This window comes from Phodopus roborovskii, unplaced genomic scaffold (genome assembly GCF_943737965.1).
Source record: "Phodopus roborovskii unplaced genomic scaffold, PHOROB, whole genome shotgun sequence".
NCBI lineage: Eukaryota > Metazoa > Chordata > Mammalia > Rodentia > Cricetidae > Phodopus > Phodopus roborovskii.
The window spans coordinates 2389850-2413730 of NW_026125665.1; the positions used below are offsets into that span (position 1 = coordinate 2389850).

The following is a 23881-nucleotide window of genomic DNA, read 5'->3' on the forward strand; positions in this document are numbered from 1 at the left end:
CTGCAGACCAGGCTGGACTTGAACTCACAGATATCTGCCTGTCTCTGTCTCTTGAGTGCTGGGACTATAGGCGTGCTCCACTAATGCCCAGCTCAACATTATTTTACAAAATACAGTTAAATAAAAAGGGGGAAACGAAGGAGATTTTTTGAACTGATATCAGACCAGGACAATGCACTTGCCAGCCGTTACTTGAAAACAAGAAGATGTTTGTAGAATTTTGGTAGCATGTTGTCTTCATATTCCAAGTATTTCTTGGCCAGCCATCATGTTCTTTGGATTTATCATATGGCTGTACATGTGTCAGCAGAAGTGTGTTTAAGTGTTTGGTAAAGAAAGCTTTTAACAAAGAAGAATGAAAATAAATAACTAGCTAATAGATGCTAATAATTGACCACACAAATTTATTAGCCTGATCTAGGAAATATGCAGTTAGCCTTGGAAGATGATGTGTTTTACTGTGCCAAATGACAATGCTGTTATCTGTCCTATCCGGGTTTGCTTCACTAAATACATCCTCTGAGAAAATTAATATCTGTATCGTTATGTATAAAAAGCCTTGCTTGAATGCTGCAAAATACACTCAGATTCAAACTGCCTCTGTGTTTTGTCACTGCAGAACCCTTACCCACCTGATCTTTGAGGACTCTCATCCCAGGGACCCCAACACCCTACTGGCAGATCTATGGCAGATGGGGAAGAGTATCTTAAGGCTCCACCATAGGTGGAGGAACTATTGTCGGTTGATGGCTGCTGAGAGAGGGAGAGTCATTTTTCTGTGGTGATGTACCTGCTGATAGGTTGACCTCCTCAAGTGAATGTCCCCATACCTATGTGCATATTGCCTACATTAATTGGTCTCAGCATTATTAATAATCGTAATAAAAATCAGGCAGTGGTGGTGCATGCCCTAATTAGTCCCAGCACTCAGGAGGCAGAGGCAGGTGGATCTCTGAGTGTGAGGTCAGCCCAGTTTATAGTGAGTTCTAGGACAGCCAAGGCTACACAAAGAAACCCTGTCTTAAAGAAACAAACAAACCAAATCAAATAATAGTAATAAGAATTAAAATAATGGCCCCTCTCTGGCCTCAGCAGGCAGTATTGTCTTATCTAAATACCAATAAAAAATAAAATTTTGGGCTGTAGAGGTGATTCGTGGTTAAAAGTGCTTGCTGTTCTTGCAGAGGACTGCAGTTCAGTTCCCAGCACCACATCAGGCGGTTCACAACCTGTGACTCCAAGGGATTTGACACTCTCTTCTTGAATCTGTGAGCACCTTCACTCAAGTGCATAAGCCTACATGCACATACACATAATTAAATGAAAATATATATTTTTTAAAAGGCTAGATTCACTTACAAAGCTGTGCATGGGTATTCCAGTGGTGGCTGTGTGTACACTGGAGTGGCAGACAGCCTGGTAGCTGCCTAGCCCACAAAGCAAATCATGAACAGGAATGCTCTAAAAGTAACTAAAGTCAATTACAACACCTTCTCCCTCATTATTTATAGAAAACAATAAGTATGAAGGACTAATACTAAGACGTTAATAAAGTTAGGAAAATGAATGAAATAGAGGTAAAAGGGAGGGAGAAAAACAGATGAAGCAAAGATAAAGATGCACTCTTGGTACTTCCGTGGTGATGGCAAGCAGAAAGCCAAGCCTCTGCCTGTCAGCCCCATAGCCAGAGCTCACCAGTCAGAGCATTCCCTCAGGTGTCCACAGGATAGACTCTGCAGAATTAACGAACAGGGCCAGCCTGGCCAGGAAGTCAGGGCATGGTGTGACAACTGACCCACAACTTCATTTAATACATTAGTGAGATTATGAAAGCATGTGCTGGAGAGGATCCTCTAAATACCACACCAAACCACCAAACGGTCTGACAGCACTGCAGATGTTGGAGCAAAGCCAAAAGAGTGACATCATCGCACTGCTGGCAAAATGCAGTCTGGAGAAAACTGAAGAGTGGAGGGGCCACACCAGGGGAGGTCAGGATCTGCAGTTAAAGTAGTTCTTTGTTTTTGTTTTTTGTTGTTGTTTGTTTGTTTTTTTTGAGACAGGGTTTCTCTGCAGCTTTGGAGGCTGTCCTGGAACTAGCTCTTATAGACCAGGCTGGTTTCAAACCCACAGAGATCTGCCTGCCTCTGCCTTTGAAGGTGTGCACCACCACCACTCAACTATATTACCTTTTAAAATGAGCTGCATAAACTTAATACCCCAAGCAAGAGTAGAAACATACATACAGTATAACAAAATTAACTTTAAATTTACTTTAAACCAAAATTCATACCAATGTAAAATACTTTGAGATTAATAGGGATGTTTATTGGATTAAAGGGATTAAAGTATATTCAATAATCTTTTCCCCAATTTGTTTTTTTTTTTTTTTTTTTTTTTTTTGAGATAGAGTTTCTCTGTGTAGCTTTGGAGCCAGTTCTGGAACTTGCTCTATAAACCAGGCTGGTCTCAAACTCATAGAGATCCACCTGCCAAGTGCTGGGATTAAAAGTATGTGCCACCACTGCCTGGCTCAATAGGGCACCAGTCTTCAATAAAATGTTTTTTTTTTCCCCCCTGAGACAGGGTTTCTCTGCAGCTTTGGAGCCTGTTCTGGAACTCATTCTGTAGACCAGGCTGGCCTTGAACTCACAGAGATCTGCCTGCCTCTGCCTCCCAAGTGCCACCAGTGCCTGGCAATGTTTAGAGTTTCCTCTGTCCTCGAATTATAGGTATGTTCCATTCACCCACGAAAACAGAAAACTGCTATGTATTTTTCATATTTAATCTTTTTCTTTTCTTTTCTTTTTTCTTTCTTTTTTTTTTTTTTTTTTTTTTTTTTTTTTTTGAGATAGGATATTTCTGTGGTTTTGGAGCCTGTCCTGGAACTAGCTCTTGTAGGCCAGACTGGTCTCAAACTCACAGAGATCTGCCTGCCTTTGCCTCCTGAGTGCTGGGATTAAAGGCATGCACCACCACCACCCGGCCCAGAGTCTATTTTCACTATAAGTCTTTTCATGTTTGTGAAAGCTACTGTAATGATCAAAAGTTTTCCCACAATGATTACAAACATAGAATTTTTCTCCTATGTGAACTACATGCCTTCCCACATTCCTTACAGTTATATGGCTTCTCTCCATATAATTTCACTGACAATTTCTTTCCATTGACTATCTTCTTCATATTCACAGAGCTTCTCTACCATTACAAAATAATTTTACATTTAAAGGTAGACTTACTCTCTTACATTATCAGGAAGCTTTATATCCTGTATAAACTATGTACAATAATGCGGTGAAAGTTCAGTAAGATGGCTTAATTACCAATAGTCAAAGCAGAAATAATCATGTGGAGTTTCTCAGTAACTTTCCCAAAGTTACCTGTTTTGCAAACATTGAAAATCTGTTATATTTAAATATAGCGTAAGCATTCCTTATCTAAAACAAAAATGGCAGATGCATTAGATTTTAAAATATTAGAACATATATGAAATGAGACCTAAAAGCAAACATTCATTTAAGTTTCAAATACACCCTGAATCCAAAACCTGAAGGTAATGTCATATAATCTCTTTAATAATTTTGTGTATGAAACAAAGTTTGTATACATTAAAACATCAAAAAATGTCCTTTGTGGTATAATGTTTATACTCAACAAATTCATATTTAAATGTTTGGATTATAAATGCTCAGTCTGTAGGTATATTTAAAGATATTATGAAAATAAATCATCTGAAGCTGGGCTTACTTTGTTGTGTTTGTTTAAATATTCTCTACAATTCCAGGTTTTCTGAGAAGCATTAGTTTTTCTTGTGAGTACAAATTACTTTAGATTTCTCCCAGGATTCTTGTACTCACTTTAAGTGTTCTGTCCTCCCAATTTCTGTCCTAAAAGTAAGCCCAGGAAACCCATTATGAATTATTATGCAAAATTATGATTCAAGTTCTTGTTATACTGTGGCCATACCAAGTTGATTCATCTAAATATTCCATTTTTATATCCCAAGTCACAGAACAGCATTGATGGTTAGTAGACACTGTGAAAGTTTATCCCTCTTCCCTATAGCATGCAGGTTCCTCATGGTCTCTCTCATCACAGCTCTGTGGAGATTTTTCTGTGAAGAATTCAATAAAATCCATCCCTCTAGGATGAAGTTCACAGCTACATCCTCAAAGGTCACTGACTCCTAAAACAGCCCGCATATGCTATCAGGAGAAAGGGTGAGATTGATAGCATTGGGGACCTACGCTCAATTCACAGGAAATTCTTATGATACTGGAAACTTCTGATGTTTACTCTGTGAGTTGATTATTATATTCTGCCCATTATCACACAGCTTTCCTGGTACTGCTTTTGAATATTCTCTTGAAGAAATAACAGGACAGTGACATCTGGTGAGTTGTGATATGTTGTTTGGTCATCCCTAAGATTTTTTTAAAAAATATTTTATTTATTTAATCTACAGTGTTCTGCTTCCATGCCTGCAGGCCAGAAGAGAACACCAGATTTCATTACAGATAGTTGTGAGCCACCATGTGGGAATTGAACTCAGGACCTTTGGAAGAGCAAGCAGTGCCCTTAATTGCTGAGCCATCTCTCCAGCCCCCATCCCTAAGTTTTTATTGCATAGCAGGTCTGCAGCATGTATTACTCAGTGTACATAGTAGTTAATGACAGCAGTTCAGAGACTTCAGATTCATTAAATGTATGTGTTTACATAGTTCCATCTCCCTTACTTGTGTTTAGATGACAGGCTTCATCCATACAGCTGCCGAAGGAGCTATACAAGCACCAAACACTTCTTGTACATGTTTACTAGCTTCTACTCTGAAATTTGGTGCCTTTTTAGATGCTCAGTAGAGAAAGCCTCCTTGATCAGCCCCCTTATCTTCCTGGTATCATGTTTAAAGAGCTTCTTCTATAGACACATTTTTCACACCTGTTGTCACAACTTGTCACTTGAGAAATGTACATTTTCTGTGATTACACTAAGAAACATTTGGAAGTATGAACACAGTACACAATAGTTCAAATGAATTAAGTGATACATGAGATTAAAGAAAGAAGTGGAATTACCATCAACAGTAATTTAGGGCATCAGAGAATTTGACTTTCTAATACAATGGAATGCTGTGTTATGCAGAAAGTAGACTGATGATACATTTCGATATATATGGCACAAGAGCAAACTGGTATATAATTGGATACTGTGTTATATTAATCTATATTTCATGTTCAGGAATCCACTCACTATATAATTAAAAGAAAACAATAAAAAATGCTTTGAAAAGTCAGTCAAGTCTTTAGGACAAAATAGAGAAATTTCTTATCATAAAAAAGTGTGTTGGTATATATCTTTAATCCCAGAACCTGGGAGGCAGAGGCAGGAAGACTCTGATTTCAAGGTTCTAGCCTAGTCTACATAGGGAATTTCATGCTAGTCAAAGCTGTATAGTGGTATCTTGGAGAGAGCAAGCCAGTGAGAAAGTAAGGGTGGGAATGAGTGAATTAAGGAGAGCAGTGGTATTGGATGTAGGATGGTCACAGGGCGGGATGGATTTGGGTTATGGCTTCAGGAGCTAGCACTCTGAACTGACTGCAGTTCTGATCAGCTAGTGTGATCTCTGCCAGAGTTTCCATACTGAAGACAGGAAAGGGACCTTGGTCCCAGGCCTTGATGTATCCTTGGATAGAGTGACAATGTGACAGTTGTGAGGTCTACATGGGTCAAGAAAGCTGTGGTCAATACTTTCCAGCAGGAAGTAAAAATCTTTGTGACTTGGAAGCCTCTCAGGTTCCTGAAGGAAGCTCTCCTGGGGGTAATGAGCCCTGTGACATCAGTGATGAGATGGGAAGAGGGCCATCTCCAGAAAATGATGTGCAAGGGACACAGCAGTGTTTGAACAACACTGGAAAAAAGTGTCCTATGGACATTTGGGTATTACTGGCCCCTTACAGTCATCTTGCCCCATTAAGACGCTGGTTATTCTAAAGAGGCCAGATCCCACAGCCTGAAGAAATCAGGCCACACCTCCAAGCATCTCTCCTTCTGGGACATAGTGTTAAAAAGATGCTCTGTGTTGTGGTTTTCACAGCCTTTAATTTATGGCTCTACCAATTACCTGGCCATTCCTTATTTCTTGCTAGTAGGTGATCTCAAATGCAATCACATGCTGTAGTGTTTACTGCTACCCCAATAGGATAGAAATGCCATAGTTTCCTTTATTTGGGGGCTTTATCTGAAGACTCTCACACTCCCAACATGATGTACTGCTCCTTTCTAACCAAGCCCCAATCCTGGGCTGAGTCCCTTTATCCTGACAGAACCCATTCCTGGAGGGTGAGTATGTGATATCTCCCTCCCCCCATCTGCTGCTCCCCTTCTGTATTTAACACTGAAGACACTGTGACTTCTTCCTTGGTTTGTAGGAATGCTTGGGATGTCATTTGCAGTGATGCCTTTTGAACCAGCTTGTATTGAACGTTCTACAAGAAGGATGCATCTCTGCTTCAGTGCCTGTGCTTAGAGTAAATGGCAGAGCCTCACAGTTTCCAGATTTGTGGGATCTGATACCTGTACCATACATATGAACAATTTCCTGCTGGAATCTCCAAGAATCCATCCATTACAGAAAGCACTCCTAGCATACTAAGGAATTCCAAATGTTTATCTGGGCAGATGGCTCAGCAGTTAAGTACTTGCCATTTTAGATCCCTTGAGACCCAGTAAGATGCTGCATAGCTGTGGTGGCCTGCTTGTAATTATGGCCTTGAAAGTTGGAGGCATGAAGTCTCCAGAGCAAGCTGGCTAGCACCACTAGCCAAAGTAATGAGCTTTGGGTTTAAGACCCTGCTTCAATGAATAGGGTGCAAGAGTGATTGCCAATGATCTCTAATACCAACCTTGGGCTTTTACAGGTACAATTACATACATGAAAAATAGAAAGGAAAAGAAAAAATGATTCCTGTTCCAGTATTTACTTTTCTGGTGCAGAAAAATTATTGGAAGAAACAGGGACCAATGTTAAAGAGCAAGCCTATGGACAAACACAAAACCGAGCAGGGTTGCTGCCTTCTGCAGTTTCTTATCCTAATTTTTCTTCCTAGTTGTCATGGGAATGGTATTTATACTGCGTTAAGGACATACATCATCATCAAGATAGATAGGTGTTTCAATACCCCCCATCTTGGGTAGTCAAAGCCCACACAATGAACAGGTGTGTAAGTCATCCTGCACCCAGTGCTCAGTGCTCAACTCTCATTCCCTCTTCTGAGAGAGAATCTTACTATATAGTCCTGGCTGGTATGGAACTCTCTATGCAGACCAGGCAGGTCTGGAAGTGACAGAGATCTGCCTGTTTCTGCCTCCAGAGCTGAGATTAAACAAACATGTGCCACCACAGTTGAGGAGTGTTTGACTCTTTGACAGGCAGCATCCAGGATTTCCAGTCTCCCTGAGAACATAGCTACCATTTCCTATTCCTTGGGGGAAAGCTCTGAGTCTGGTCTATTTGTAATCAGATTCAGTTTGGAAGGGCAAGCTGGGTTGTTGACCTGACTAGTGTTGCACAGTGGTTTGGGTTCCTGAGGTACCTATTACAGGAGGTAGGAAGAAAGGCTGAATGAAAGAGAGAGGGGAAACCCTGTGACTTATAAACATTTTATGTAAATTTTTGAATTTGAAAGGAGGAAAACAGGAGTTAAATGTCTGGACAAATTTAAAGATATCAAAATTAATTGAGGCAACAAAGCAACAGAGGATATAAGTGCTGAGTATAAACGGAATCATCATATCATTAAAGATGAGAAAATTACCAAAACAGATTTAAACTATACGGGGGGAAAAAAAAAAAAAGATGTCCCTTGGTAATTAACAGTTAAATAAATACTAAGTGGGTCCCATTTTATACCAATGAGGACAAAGTTCAGCCAACTAAACAATTTAAGTGATGATCACAGAAAGGCTATTCAATAATAAAACTTGTTAAGGGGCTGTGGCTGTAGCTCAGTTGGTAGGATGCTTGCTTAGTAAGCATGAGGTCCTGGATATATTTCTATTGTGGTAGGTGGTGGTGTTAATGTGCTCATTTAATTCCTGCACTTGGAAAGTGAACACAGGAGAATCAGTAATTTGCCAGTTGGTGGTGGCACACACCTTTAATCCCAGCACTCAGATGGCAGATGCAGATGGATCTCTGTGAGTTCAAGGCCAGACTGATCTACTGAGTAGTGAGTTCCAGAACAGCCTCCAAAACTACAGGGAAACTGTGTCTTGAAAAACAAAACAAAAAGAGGATCAGAAATTCAAATTCAAGTTTGGTTATAAAATAAGTTATAGACTGCCTAGGATATGTAAAATCCAGACTCAAAACAAAACAAAATTGATACATTTGCAATTTACTGTAATTTGAACCTGTCCATGTTAAAGTCCAGTCAAATGTGAGAGCAGTACTTAACACAAGAGTAAAAGGTAAACCCTCAAGTACCATAAGCACAGAGATGAAAATTGAAAGGTTCTTGCCTCAGACCTTAGTCTGAAGGGATAAAGATAGTCACATCACACACGATAAAGGAATACTCTACCAAAAGGATATTACAATCCTAAACACGAATGCCACCAAAGACTTATATGTTCCTACTGTGAAAAAAAACTGACTGTCCCTTGAGAAGCCCACACTCACACTTGGGAATATCCCAGTGTTTTTCTGAACATTTCTGTTATCTCTGTGCTTAAGATGTATAATAAGCATGTCTTTTGGGGTTGGAGAGATGACTCAGTGATTAGGAGTGCTCAAAAGCACCCAAACAGAAGTTAGGCATCATCGCAGATAACTGTAAACCCGGCGCTGTGGTGACAGAGACAAGGATCACTGGAGCTTGCCAGCTGCCTGCTGAGCCACGGGTTCTGTGAGAGACCCTGTCTTCCAGGAATAAGGTGAGACCAGATGTCTTGCTCTGGTCTCTCAAAGAACTGCCTCTTAAACCCCTACACCTCCAACTGTGCTTCACCATCATTCAGCTCCAAAATTCTTTTCTGTGGTGAAGCCCCGAATTCCGCTTTTGTTGACTGGAGGTCCCCAAGCGGACAGGGTACTTACTCTTCAGGCCTTGGGGGCTACAGAGCGAAGCGCAGGGCAGCGCGGTGCAAGACCCTGGCATGGCTGCGCAGAGGCCCCGGCCCCAAGGCGCTGGCACAGCCCTGCCTCCTGTCTAGCCCACTCACATTCATCATGTGTGCGCCCAGGCCTGCGGGGGAAGATTAGCCACTTGGAACTCCCACAGGCCACAGCTATGAGGATGGACTCCAGGAAGAAAGACCGCGCGGGTGAGCGGCACCTCCCACAACCCGCATTGATACCTTGTCTGAGCCTGGGGCTGCCTGTGCTATGGATCTCAAGACTGCTCCCAGGGATAGTTGTCACACAGCCTAGGGAGTTAACCATATCAGACTCCCTCAGTTGGTTGCTGAGAGCCACCAGGAAGAAAGATGGCAGACAAGGCGCTCCCTCTGGATGCTCCTAATTGAACAGTTAGTACCTGCTGCTCCTTCAGCAGTCATTGCTGATGCGCACAGATCCAGCACCCCCCACCCCCGCCCCCGGAACCCTGAGTGATACCACCATTCCCTCTTCTGTCAACAGCCCAGAAGAAACTCATTGAGACACACAAAGACATGTTAGTTGAAAGGAGAGAGGGAGAGAACAAGAGATGGCAAAGACCTATGTATGTGAACATGAACAAGATACATTACTTACATGAATGAAAGCATTATCGTGAAACATTACATATAATTAATGTATGCTAATGAACACATTATAAATATTCCAGCAGTCAAGCAGTAAAAGCTGCAGTCCTAAATTCTTTTCAGGTTTATCATAAAGTGCCTCAAATCATGGGAGGACACTAGACAGAGACAACAGAATTTATGCAGATATAATCATAGGGACTTAAGAGGAAGAAGAGGTGATGAGGGGCAGGCAGAGGCAGTCAGACTGACCTTGAGAAGGGGCCAGGAAGGCACAAGAGCTTCAGAGAGCAGCCTTCATCCCTAGACTACTTTCCAGAACAAATGAAAAGGTCTGTTTCTTTCAAATAACCATTTATGGACAGGATCTTTCATATCATGTGATTTGGCTCAGCACAATGTACAGGGCAGGGAGCATGGAGAAGGGTACTGTAGAGAACCTGTCAAGTGGCAGCACACTGCTTACTTCTTACTTAACTCTGTCTGAGAGCTGCACACAAACTATGGGACCAGGCCTACAGAAGCGGGCTCGTGAAAACTAACCACAGTATCTTTGGTTCTTCTCTCTTGTCTCAGACTGGTCCATCTGGGGGGCAGGGTGTTAGGTCTCAAAGAAATACAGGACAAAAGGTTAACTGAGGTGCCTATTAGAGGAGAGCTAGGAAAAAGATACCATAATTGAGGGAGAAATCTGACACTAGGGAAATGTCCAGAGACTTACAATCTGAGCAATAGTAGAGAGGCTTCCTTAAACGCCCTTTCATGATAATGAGATTGACAACTACCTTATATGCCATCCTAGAACCCTCATCCAGTAGCTGATGGAAACAGAAGCAGACACTCACAGCTAAACACTGAGCTGAACTCCTGGAATCCAGTTGCAGAGAGGGAGAAGTGATGAACACATGGGTCAAACTTAGACTGTAGAAACTCACAGAGACAGCTGACTTGAATAAGGAGGAGCTAATGGACCCCAGACTGATAACTTGGAAACCAGCATTGGAATGACTCAGATGCCCTGAACATGATGGGTCTCAGTTAGAAGGCCTGGGCAGTCCACTCTGAGAGTGGAACCAGGATGTATCCCTGGTGCACAAAAGGACTTTGGGTGCACATTCCCCATGGAGGGATACTCCCTTAGCCTGCAGACACAAGGTAGGGCATAGGCCCTACCCCAAATGTCTTGACAGATTTTGTTTTTGGTTGTGAGCCTAGCCTTTAACGGCTGAGCCATCTCTCCAGCCCTGTCTTGACAGATTTTGATGATCCCTCCTGGAAGGCCTCACCCTCTCTGGGAAGTGGATGGGCATGGGAGGATGGGAGGGAGAGGGAACTGGGATCCATATGTAAAATAAGAAAAAAAAAATAAAAATTTAAAAAAATTACCAAAGCAGATGATGCTCAGCTCCTCCAGCACTACTCAGTACCTGTCTCCTCCCAGCACTTTTCACCCCATCCCCTACCCTGAACCTCTCCAGGCCAGGGCCTGGGCCTCTTTCCCCCTAGCCTGGCTGGCTCACTTCTGCATCCCTTTTGGTCCATTTCCCCACCTCTCACTCCTCCGCCTCTCTCTCCTCCTATGGCCTGGTTCAGTCTGCTGGCCATGTTGAGTCTGGACCATTTCAGACCCCTCTGGTTGTATTCTTCCACATATCTACAATAAACCTCCTATGTCCTCATTTTTCATTCAGGGAATAACTGTACTTAAGCAGAACTTACTCTTGACTTTATTTGTTCCTCTGTTGGTGAACCCTTTCGGCTTCTGTAACCAGCCTCATAGAATTGAGGATATTCCAAAGAGACACATCTTTCAATCTTTCAGACTAATGAAATGATGGACTCCAAGAACAGGAAATTTCCCTAAGAGTCGTACATTTGGAGAATGAAAATGTGCCAGCCAGAGGGAGATTTCTGGATTGTCAGACTACCTTTCAGTATTAGGCTGAAGTCCACACCATGATAGGTCAATGGTGGGTGGGACCAATGTTGACAGAGACTGCCAGGTGTTGACACATTAGAGAAGGCTTCAACTGAAGAACAGTGTTGACACATTAGAAGAGACCTCAATTGAAGAATAGCATTGGCACATTAGAGGAGGTCTCAATTGAAGAACAGTGTTGACACATAAGAGGAGACCTCAATTGAAGAATAGCACTGACACATTAGAGGAAGCCTCAATTGAAGAAGAGCATTGACACATTAGAGGAGACCTCAATTGAAGAATAGCATTGACACATTAGAGGAGGCCTCAATTGAAGAATCACTGCCACCACACAGTGGGCATGTCTGTGTACCATTTCCTTGCTAAATGACGTTGGAGGGCCTAGTCCGCTGTGGGTAGTACTATCTCTAGGCAGCTTTCCTGTCTTTAAAACCCAGCACTTGGGAGGCAGAGGCAGGCAGATCTCTGTGAGTTTGAGGCCACTCTGACCTACAGAGCTAGTTACAGGACAGGCTCCAAAGCAATACAGAGAAACCCTGTCTCGTAAAACAAAAAACAAACAAACAAACAACCCACCCAGAGAACACAATTTTTTTCTTTGTGTGCTTATGGTATGTGCATACATTCCTGCACATTCTGGGTGCAGATGCCAGAGGGCAACCTCATTCTCTATCACTCTCCATCTTATTCTCTTGATACGGAGTCTCACTGAACCCAGAGTAAGGCTGGCAGACAGGAACCCACAGTCATCCTCTGTGTCTGTCCCTCTCTGCTGAGATTACCAGTGTTTTATGGCTAAATTCAGCTTTCTTTTGTGGGTGCTGGAAACTCAAACTCAGGTCCTCACATGTGTACAGCAAGCACTCTTACTCACTGTGCTATCTCCCCAGGCAAGGTGATTTTCACACATATTTACACTCAGGGCCAAGGTGAACTGAGTATAATATTAAAATATGACTAATTGATATCACATTTGCTAAACCACGTAAGAGTTATCACCTGCTCCTGTGTTTATGTGTGCCAGGGCTAAGGACATAGCTGACACATTAGGCCAACGGCAGGATCTTCTTTACACAGCAAGTTTCCATGAAGACTGTTATGTACCTTAGCATGATGCCTACTAATCGCTAAGTAGCTAATGCCTACTTTTCGCTACAGCTCTGGGTCGCTGTTTCAACCTTGGTTCACCAACTCCTTGATCTCACAAAAATTTGTAAATATTAAGTTCTTACATCCACCTACATGATCTGTGATCATTTCTATGTTCCTACTTTACAAAGTTGTCAAGCAAAAAATGTTTGAAAATTACTATGAAAGGCATAACTTCTGTGCAGTGAGAGCTTTACTGCAATACCTGACTGTTCATGCCCCTTCCTAGGTGTCTACTCTGGCAATTTACCTAAACATATTGCTTTCTTAGTGCTTTAGTCAGGGTTCTCTACAGAAACAGAACCAGGGGGTGATTATTAGTCTAGCTCTTGATCTCAAGGGAATAAGGCGAAGAGTGATATAACAGGACGACATCCTCCTCTGGTCTCCAAAGGTGCACAGGCACATCTGCATGCATCTATGCACCCGTCACACCTCCAATGCTTACACACACCACATATGCACAGATAATAAACAAGAAAATGATCTTTTTGATGAACAAATCAGATATGTTATGCAGATAGATTTATTCCTGCAATCCATTACATTGGATGTGACTAAAGCCTTAGTCTGGTAATCTCTGGCCAGAGCACATATCAGTGGGATGTATCTTTTGGTAGTGAGGGGAAATTATGATAAAAAGCTATAACATAAATGTGATAACATTTATATAGAAAAAGAACGTTAGTAGGATTCCATTACATAAGGAAATTTCATTAGTATTTTGACAATAATGACTCTAACATCAAAGGAAAATTTTGAAAAACTGTGAAGTTGATCTTTTTACGATTACTTTGCAGATATATTGTCCATATATGAAAAAGATAATATGTCAATGTATACACTATTGAAAACAGTTAAATTATAAAATATGTACACAAATCTTACTTGAAGAAAATATTTAAAGTGAAAAATAATTAAATTCACTTTAAAGTCATTTGTTCTGAATTTATATACATATATGACCTATGACAAGAGCCTAGTAGGAAAACCCAAGTATTAGTAATCTTTCTTGTTTGTGAGCACCAAGCTTGCATGTGTGCAAGCCAGAGGATAACATCAGGTATTCTCTCCTACCACTCTCTGCCTTATTTGCTTGAGAAATGGTCTTGCACTAATCTTAGAGCTTGTTTTTCATCTATTCCCAGTGCTGGGGAAACGGGTATGTTTAGCTTTTTAATGAGACTTGTTGGCCAGCAAGCCCCAGTACTCTTTCTGCATAATTCCCTATTCCCAGTGCTGGGGAAACGGGTATGTTTAGCTTTTTAATGAGTACTGGAGATCTGACCTAGGTCCTGATGCTCATCCATTGAGTCATTTTCCCAGCCCAAATTAAAATTTTTTTTACAGATCCATTACACAAAATTATTTTAAAACTATATAAAAATTAAGACTGCTGACAAATTAGAAAGACATTTCAATTCAGAATTTTAAATTAAAAGCAAAGTTATTAACTGAATTTACCAATACTGAAACTAAAAATTAAGTACATGCAACTGTTTAAGTAAACCTTAATGATTTCACTGAAACATTTATTTTTAAGAATAAAATTAGAAGCACACAGTTTGGATCTACCTAAGAATGTGCCACTGACAAACATTTATATACATTAGAACACCTCCTCTGAATTGTGCAATTTCTAAAGCATTCCATAAATTATTTTATGCCAGGCTCTTCACATTAGTTGTGTTAACAGAATCCTACTACATCATCCTTTGACACATGCAACAAATGACAATTTTACTTATATTTACAAGGTTTTGACTGTATATATGCTGGTCAAGTGAAGACTTATAATTTCTTCTAATCAAGGTTCTTGATATTGTGTGTTCTTTTTTGTATGTAGTGTGCATGCATGTGAAGATGAGTGTTCATATGTATGTGGCTGCACTTTACACTTGCATGTATAGGCCAGAGGTTGATGTTAATGTTGGATGTCTTCCTTAACCATTCTCTACTTTAATTTTTGAAAGATCTCTCACTGAACTTGAGTAGACTAGCTAATGAGCAAGCTCTGAGATCTGTTGTCTCTGTCTCCCCAGCACTGGGATTATTTAGAGGCATGTGTCACCATGCCTGTAATGTATATGGATGCAGAGGATTTAAACTCAGGATCTCATGCTTTTGTGTCAGGCACTATACAGATTGACCCATCTCCCCATCCATTTTAGTGTTTTTTTTTTTTTTTTAAGAACTGAAGAGAGACAAGTAGAGATAATCCCGCATGCTTTACATTGATACAGGTTAATTCATTATGCCATCATGTTTGCTACAAAGAGCTTATAATAATGGAGCTTTCCTTTATTTTATATTTAGAGATACTCTCCAGTGTGTCTCCATTAGTGTTCTTTTGAAGGGAACCAGAACATGTTAAGGCTTATTCACAATGGTTACATATTTTGCTGTTGTTGTTGATTTTGTTTTTAGTTAATAAGATTAAAATGTATTCAAAGAGGAGGTCTTCCAATGTATTTACACACAGTGCATTCTTTCATGGTATCGAAGAGAACCATGAGCACTGTAGGATTTCCCACATTGTTTACATACATAGGGTTTTTCTCCAGTGTGAATTCTTTCATGGCAACGAAGGGAACTGTGATCAGTGAAGGCTTTCCCACAGAACTTACATACATATGGTTTCTCTCCCCTGTGGATTCGTTCATGGCGTTGAAGAGAACTGTGAAAAGTGAAGGCTGTCCCACATAACTTACATACATAGGGTTTCTCTGCACTGTGAATATTTTCATGGCAACGAAGAGAACTGTGATACATAAAGGCTTTCCCACACTGTTTACATACATAGGGTTTCTCTCCGGTGTGAGTCCTTTCATGGCAATGAAGGGAACTATGAAATGTGAAGGCTTTTCCACACACCCTACACAAACAAGGTTTCAATCCACTGTGAATTCGTTCATGTTTTTTCAATGCACTGCTCAACACAAAGGCTTTCCCACATTGCTTACACCCATAGGATTTCTCTCCAGTGTGAATCTGTTCATGGTATCTAAGAGCATTGTGATGCATGAAGTTTTTTCCACATTGCTTGCATGCATAGGGCTTCTCTCCACTATGAATCCTTTCATGGCATTTAAGAGAACCTTGACGACTGAATGCTTTCCCACACAGCTTACATACATAAGGTTTCTCTCCACTATGAATCCTTTCATGACACTGAAGAGAACTGCAATCAATGAAAGCTTTCCCACATACCTTACATTCATACGGTTTCACTCCAGTATGAATTCGCTCATGTCTTCGCAAGGCACTAGAACAAGAGAATGCTTTTCCACATTGCTTGTATATATAGGGTTTTTCTAAATTGTGAATCTTTTCATGGCATTGAAGAGAACTGTGGTCGCTGAAGGCTATTCCACATTGATTACATATGTATTTTATTCCATTGTGAGTTTGTTCATGACTTTCAACCTTACTCAAAGAAGGAAAGACTTTCAGAAATTGCTTGCATTTATAGGGTTTCTCTCCACTATGGGTCCGTTCATGGCGGCGAAGGCCACTGGAATAAGTGAAGGTTTTTCCACATTGCTTACATGTATAAAGCTGTTCTCCAGTATGTGTCCTTTCATGTGTTAAGAAAGAACTGGAAGAATGAAAGGCTTTACCACATATTTTACACATATATGGTCCATGTCCATTATGTGTTAAGTGCTGCTGAATACCAGCAAGAGTCAAAAAGTCTTTCCCACTCTGCTTTAAAACACAAGGTTTTTCTGTAGCATGCATTCTTTCAGGGACCTGAATATAACTGTGTCTACTAAAACCTTCCTTAGTTTGCTTACATTCATAAGTTTTCTCTTCCATTTGAGTCGTTACATGTTCCAGAAAGCACTGGGAAGAACTAAACACTTTCCCACATTCCTTATTTGTGCCTGTTTTTTCTGCATATTCTTGATTCTCACATAGTTTGTATCCAGTCTGAACTGCAATGGGAAGAATTTTCCTTAAATACTCATAGTCATCTTCAAGGGTTTGGTCTTCTTGCTTTTTTGCTGTAATGTAGATCCAGAAAAATCACTTTGAGTTAATACAACTCTATAGAACATTATTAGGTTCTAAGTACGTTTCTGGTACAACATGATCATGACTGGTTTATTATCAAAATTTCTGTTTCTGTACACATCATGGAGCTGTATTGACCAGCAAAAATACTGTTTTCTCATGGACTAAGAAAGGCAATGATCTCACCCTTACCTATGGCAGCCAGGTTCCTGAAGGTTTCTTGCATCACATCTCTGTGCAGCCTCTTTTGGGAAAAATTCAGTAGAGCCCACTCCTCTGGGGTGAAGTTCACAGCCACATCCTCGAAGGATACAGACTCCTGAAAAAATGACACATTATTTTCAGGAGGAAGGGTGAGATAAATTAGGGATTTCTACTCAGTGCATATGATGTTGTGTTACAGGATGTTGTGCTGCCCAATGTTAAATCCATGTAATACTCATCAGTGTTCTGGTCAGTGCTCTCACTCTTTAGCAATATAATTCCAATGCTAGGCTGGAATTATATTATATAGCAAAAGCAAATGCTTGAGTTCTTGGTCAGGTAATGAGGCACTGTCTTAGGAAAAAAAAATCCCACTAGCCAGTATCTATGGAGTGAACAGCAGCTATGTGGAGACTATTCTTAGAACATGCCTTGGAAAATTCTTGACTGTCAAGCATGAAGGCCTGAGTTTGAACCCCCATAATTCTACATAAAGCTGCTGGGCATGGTGGAACACAACACTGGAACACTGGCAATTACAGGTGGATCCCTGATGTATACTGGTTAGCCAATCTAGTACAACTGGTAAGCTTCAGGCAAAAAAAAAAAAAAAAAAAAAAAAAAAAAAAGGCCCTTTCTCAAAAGGTGGACAGCATTCCCAAGTAATGACCCAAGATTGTTCTCTAACCTGCACATGCATGTGTCAATACATGTTTGTTACTTGTGCAAACATCTGTAAGCATTTACGTTCATTAAAAAGATACATTTTTCTTCCCCTGGGGTCTGTGGCCTGGTATTTGGAAGGACCTCACTAACTACCTGTGGAGAGGGTCTCAGTATTCTAGTTTATGACACCCAAATGCTACTTTCCCTTTAAATGTCTGCAAGCTTCTGACATGCTTATCAGAAAGATCCTACTGATCAGAATGAAAATAGGCTCTGAAGGATTAGTTCCCAACGAACTGGTCTGACATATAATATATAATAAAGACATCATTTCCCAATTTCTTCCTTAGGAAGCTGTACATCTTCTTTGGCTGAACAGAGACAACTTGGGAAACCTTGTGCTTGATATCTGATAGGCAATCTTAAATACTCTGAAAGACCTATGAAGGATAATCTATTATGATAATTAAGAGAAGATTTTAGTTTTTCCTCAAAAATGCAAAGGAAGCAGAAATGAGGGGAATGGCATTATTAGAAGGGGTTTCCTGTCAGATGTATTTAAGAAATTTTGCTCAACCTGGTTTCTTGTAGTACACAGGACTACCAGGCGAGGAGTGGCACCAACCACAGTAAGATGAGTCCTCCCTTATCAATCAAGAAAATGTACCACAGGCTTGCCTACAGGCCAATATGATGGAGACATTGTCTCAATTGAGGGTCCCTCTTCCAAAATAACTCTAACTGGTGTCAAGCTGACATAAAATGGGCCAGTACAACATCAGCGGCAAAAATTAACCTGCTTAATACACTCAAGGACAAATTAGTATTTATTTGGAAACATGCATATATTTCCCTTTCCTATGAAGAACAATCAAATTAGACACTGAAACAGAAAAGACAATATCTGAGTGTTTGATAAGTCATAGTTAAGTATCTTTTAATGTGTAACAGTTCCTTTAGGTATGCAGAAGATAAACAGATTAGTAAGTATAACGCCACACAAACAAAATCAAGAATTAAAAATCGAATAACTGACAGTAGATGCAAGAGAGCCTTTGATAATATTCCACTCCATGTCACGATCAAAGTTCAGCATCTAGTATGAACAGGAGGAACATACATTAAGATAATAAAGGCTTTCGTGACAAACACATAACTAGTAATACCATGCTAAATGAGGGGAAAAACTGAAAGCATTTTCTTGAAGATCAGAAAAAATTACTAAAGCAAAAGCAACAACAGGTATATGAATCAAAAAGAAGGAAGTCAAAACATCCCTGTTTCAATACGTAGAAAACCATAACCAGGTACATAGTGTTCACCAGGAGCACAGTACATGGGAGGCTAGGATAGCAGGGTTTAGAGTTCTAGGCCAGCTGGGCACATAGTTATACTCTCTGTGTAAAAAGCAACCCACCCAAGAAAATCAAAGATTACACCAAAAAGGCTTTTAGAGATTATAAACTATTTAGGAAGGCAGGAGGGTACAAAATTAATAGGCAATGCCCAGTACATTTTTTTCCCCAGTGAATAATGAATAATGAACGATCCCACAGAGATGTGTGAGTGTGTATACACACACACACACACACACACACACACACACACACACACACACTCATACTCTTCAAGACAAACCTCACTTACTGATTATGTGAGAATCTTCAGCAAAGGCAATTTTAGGTCACTTGAGGAAGAAATTATAAGGAAAGAGAAAGGTAGGGAGGTAGGGAGGTGGGAAGATTTGGAGAGGAATTGGGAGAGAGGAAAAGTGTGATCAGAATATATTTCATAAAAATTATTTCAATAAGCTGGGAGGTGATGGCGCATGCCCAATCCTAGCACTCGGGAGTCAGAGGCAGGTGGATTTCTGAGTTCAAGACCAGCCTGGACTACAAGAGCTAGTTCCAGGGCAGCTTCCAAAACTACAGAGAAACCTTGTCTTGAAAAACAAAGAAACAAACAAACAAAAACCAAAAAAAAAAAAAAAAAATTTTTTTTTCAATAAAAAAGGCAAAAAAGAAAAAAAAAAGTTAAGAAATAAATTAAACAAGACATTAAGGAAGAAAGACCCACCATGATCATGGATTAGGAGAATCAGTATCGCTAAAAACAACTCAAAGTAATAACATTATTACAACATTTTACATACAACTAGAAACAATGCTTAAAGTTGGGATGAAACCACAAGAGACCTGATTTCAAGACACACTGCAGGTGTTAGAGCGACCAAACAAAATAGGACAGAACAGGAAAAACCCGACAGGACACTGTCGTAAATACAGATGTAAAGTGCAATGGAAGAGAAAAGAGAACATACTCAACAAAGGTGCCAAAAAAATATACAGCAGAGGAGGGATGTCATGACTGATAAACGATGGTGGTAATACTGGATTTCTATATGGAGATGTCTGAAACTAGCTAGACTCCTAGAGAAATTAGGCCCTAGAGAAAAATCAATTCATAAGTGATTGCCTGACCAGAAAAGACAAAACTCTATTTTGCCAGCACCTTAATTTAACTTAATTTAACTGTTTCTCACCCAAGAAAAGCCCTTCTCTTCTATTTCCTGATATGCTTTCACACCTTAAAGCTGGGCTTTCCCCCTAATTATTTTCAATTAGCATTAAAAAATAGAACCAATCCCTACAAACAGCTCAACTGCATCGCAGACGGCCACATCTACATTCCGCGTTTCTCACACGGATCGGTGGGTCTCCCGGTCCAGTAAATTTGGCAATGACAGGGAGGACCTGGAAGTTGGGGGATTCCCACTGTAAATTCCCCCCGCCCCCAAAAACATTTGGATGGGGGACAAAGTCGTGGATTTTTCCCATGGACCGAAAGACCGAAACCCGGACTCTCCCGGGCCAAACAAAGCGATCGCGCATCGGCCCCGCGGCCGCAGAGCTCGGACTCGCGACCCTCGGCCACCGCGCATCCGGGGAGTCCGGGGCGCAGCTGCAGAGGCTTCGCCGCGGTGCCCAGGCCCTGAGGGACCTACGGCGCCTCCCACGCCCGGCCCGCCCGCTCCACCCCCGGCGCTTACCATGGCTGCGCTCGGGGCTTCACGCGGCTCCTGGGATCAACGGTCGTGGAGTCCGGTCACCGGGACTCCGCAGATGACTGGAGAGCACTGCCAGGATGGTGTGCCAGGAAGAAAGATGGCGGAGGAAGAACTTCCGCTCCGTTCTCTGGCGCTCCCGGTCTAGCAAGAAGCACCGGATCGCCACTTTTAAGGTCCTAATCCCTGGACTGCTGAGACCTGACTCTGTTACTAAGTTTGGAGGTCATGAAATTAAAAGCGAGGCTGAACAGCTTGGGACTCCATAAACCGACAGGACAGGACCGCAACTATGGCGGCCAGAAAGAAAGATGGCGGGGGACGCTCTTCCGCCCGGCCTGCCCAGGATCCTGATAGGACAACTCATACTGGCCGCCTCAGAGGCCCTGGTTATTATTCCGGGGCTCAGTGGCACACCGTGCGGATGGACAATCACGGACTCCTGCTCTGTCCCGACAGTTTCACGACTGAAGCCGCACCAGAAAGAAAGATGGCGGACGAGGAAAGTCCTGCTGGTGTTCTTGACCCGGAGCCCTTTGCTCTTGCATTGAGCCCTTTGTGACAGAATAAGGGATGACTACCGGGCTCGGGACCAAAACAGGCGTCATAGCCACAGTCGCTCTCAGCCCAGTCTTCTCTGAGTGAGAACCAGCTAAGCTTGGGTATAACTGCAAATAAGTAGAATTTGCCTCTGGCATTGCTGAACAGCACCTGCTGCAATTGTACACTATGCGCCCCGCCCACTTTGGAACGAAGCCACCAGTGTTCCATGGAGACAATCCATATGCTCAGAGAAGAGGGTGGCTAGTTCTGGACACATTGACACAGGGACAGCCTGATGCCATTCTTGAGCAATTTAAAGTAAGGCAGTTTGGTTCAGAGTCAAGACTTTCTTAAAACTTTTTTTTTTTTTTTCATTCTACCCATTTCCATTCAAGAAAAGATGAAGATAAACGTGTCAACAAGAAAGGAAAGCTTGGAATTCTTATATAATAATAGCCTGTTTCAGCAACTTTTTTTTTTTCTTTTAATACAGTGCTCTGCTTGAGTGTATGCCTGCGGGCCAGTAGAGGGCATCAGATCTCATTACAAGTAGTTACTGGGAATTGAACTCAGGTCCTCTGGAAGAGCAGCCAGGGCTCTTAACCACTGAGACATCCAGTTCCCTCATCCACATGTACAAAGATTGAGAAGGCAACAATATTTTAAGCCAGAGAGCTAACACCATTCCATAACAAGGCATCCTCTCTGAAAATGTTTCATTACAAAGATAACAATGGATTGTTTATGCCTCAAAGCTCCCAAAGCAGATCCCTCCCCACTTTCACTGGAGTCTGGCTCCATACAAATCTTACTACATTAACATTCAAGTGACTCAACTAGGCCCCATCTTCTGTTTTCCCCTCTTAGCCTCCTCCTGAACATGATTTACATTATTCATGTCCAACAGAACCTCAAAAGTTCATAAACTCAGAACCTTGTAAACCTCAGAACCTAATATAGATGATGCTTCACTGTGGTGTTCAGCAAAGCTTCCTGTCCCAAAGTTCTTGATGAGCTGGGTTTTTGTTGTTGTGTGTGTGAGTTTTTTTTTTTTTTTTTTTTTTTTTTTTTTAACATGGGTCTATCTGCAGTCTTCTACACACCCTCATCCAATTGTGCCAGCACCATTTGTTGAAGATGCTGTCCTAGCCCCATTGTACAATTTTAGCTGTTTTGTTGAAAATCAGGTATTCATAGGTGTGTGGGTAAATATCAGAATTTTCAATTCGATTCCATTGGTCTACCTGTCTATTTTTATGCCAATACCAGGCTGTTTTCAGAACTATAGCTCTGTAGTAGAGCTTAAAGTCAGGAATGGTGATGCCTCCTGAAGTTCTTTTATTGTATGAGGTTGTTTGGGCTATCCTGGGTCTTTTGTTTTTCCATATAAAGTTGATTATTATCCTTTCAAGGTCGGTGAAGAATTGTGGTGGGATTTTAATGGGGATTGCATTGAATCTGTAGATTGCTTTTGGCAAGATTGTCATTTTTACTATGTTTATCCTACCTATCCAATAACATGGGAGGTCTTTCCATTTTCTGGTATCTTCTTTAATTCCTTTCTTTAGAGTCACAAAGTTCTTATTATATAGGTCTTTTACTTGTTTGGTAAGCGTTACACCAAGATACTTTATGTTGCTTGTGGCTATTGTAAAGGGTGATGTTTCTCTGATTTCTTTCTCTGTCTCTTTGTCGTCTGAAAAAAGTAGGGCTACTGATGTTTTTGAGTTTATCTTGTATCCTGCTAGTTTGCTGAAGGTGTTTATCAGCTATAGGAGTTCCCTGGTAGAGTTTATTGGGTCGCTTATGTGAACCATCATATCATCTGCAAATAGAGACAGTTTGACTTCTTCCTTTCCAATTTGGATCCCCTTGATCTCCTTTTGTTGTCTTATAGCATTAGCTAGAACTTCTAGTACGATATTGAAGAGATATGGAGAGAGAGGGCAGCCTTGTCTTGTTCCTGATTTTAGAGGAATTGGCTTAAGTTTCTCTCCATTCAGTTTGATGTTGGCAGTTGGTTTGCTGTATATTGCACTTATTATATTTAGGTATGTTCCTGTTATTCCTGACCTCTCCAAGACCTTTATCATGAAAGGGTGTTGAATTTTGTCGAAGGGTTTTTCAGCATCTAGGGAGATAATCATATGGTTTTTCTTTTTCAGTTTGTTTATATGGTAGATCATGTTGATAGATTTTCATATGTTAAACCATCCCTGCATTCCAGGGATGAAGCCTACTTGGTCATGGTGGATGATTTCTCTGATGTATTCTTGAATTCGGTTTGCCAGTTTTTATTGAGTATTTTTGCATCGATGTTCATCTTAGTTGGGTCTTTGTGAGGCTTGAGTACCAAGGTTATTGTGGCCTCATAAAAAGAGTTTGGTAATGAATTTTCTGTTTCTATTTTGTGGAACAGTTTGAGGAGTAGTGGTGTTAGTTCTTCCTTGAATGTCTGGTAGAATTCTGCACTGAATCTGTCTGGCCCTGGACTTCTTTGGTTGGAAGGCTTTCAATGACTGTTTCTATTTTCATTGTGGGTTATAGGTCT

The 23881-nt window shown here is 41.1% G+C and overlaps 1 protein-coding gene across 1 annotated transcript; it reads right to left on the minus strand.

The window, feature by feature from the left end:
• Nucleotides 1–14353: 14353 nt before the first annotated feature.
• Nucleotides 14354–20874, minus strand: LOC127217267 (zinc finger protein 709). The gene is made up of 3 exons (XM_051178206.1): nt 20773–20874; nt 17046–17172; nt 14354–16843 (listed from the first exon to the last, which is right to left on the minus strand). The coding sequence occupies exons 1-3, from the start codon at nt 20773–20775 to the stop codon at nt 15309–15311; spliced, it is 1665 nt and encodes a 554-aa protein (XP_051034163.1). The 5' UTR covers nt 20776–20874; the 3' UTR covers nt 14354–15308.
• Nucleotides 20875–23881: the final 3007 nt, after the last annotated feature.

Coding starts and splice junctions, on each gene's coding strand:
- LOC127217267 (XM_051178206.1), bottom strand. Junction 16,844..17,045: donor CAGGAACCTGGCTGCCATAG/GTAAGGGTGAGA, acceptor TCTACATTACAG/CAAAAAAGCAAGAAGACCAA.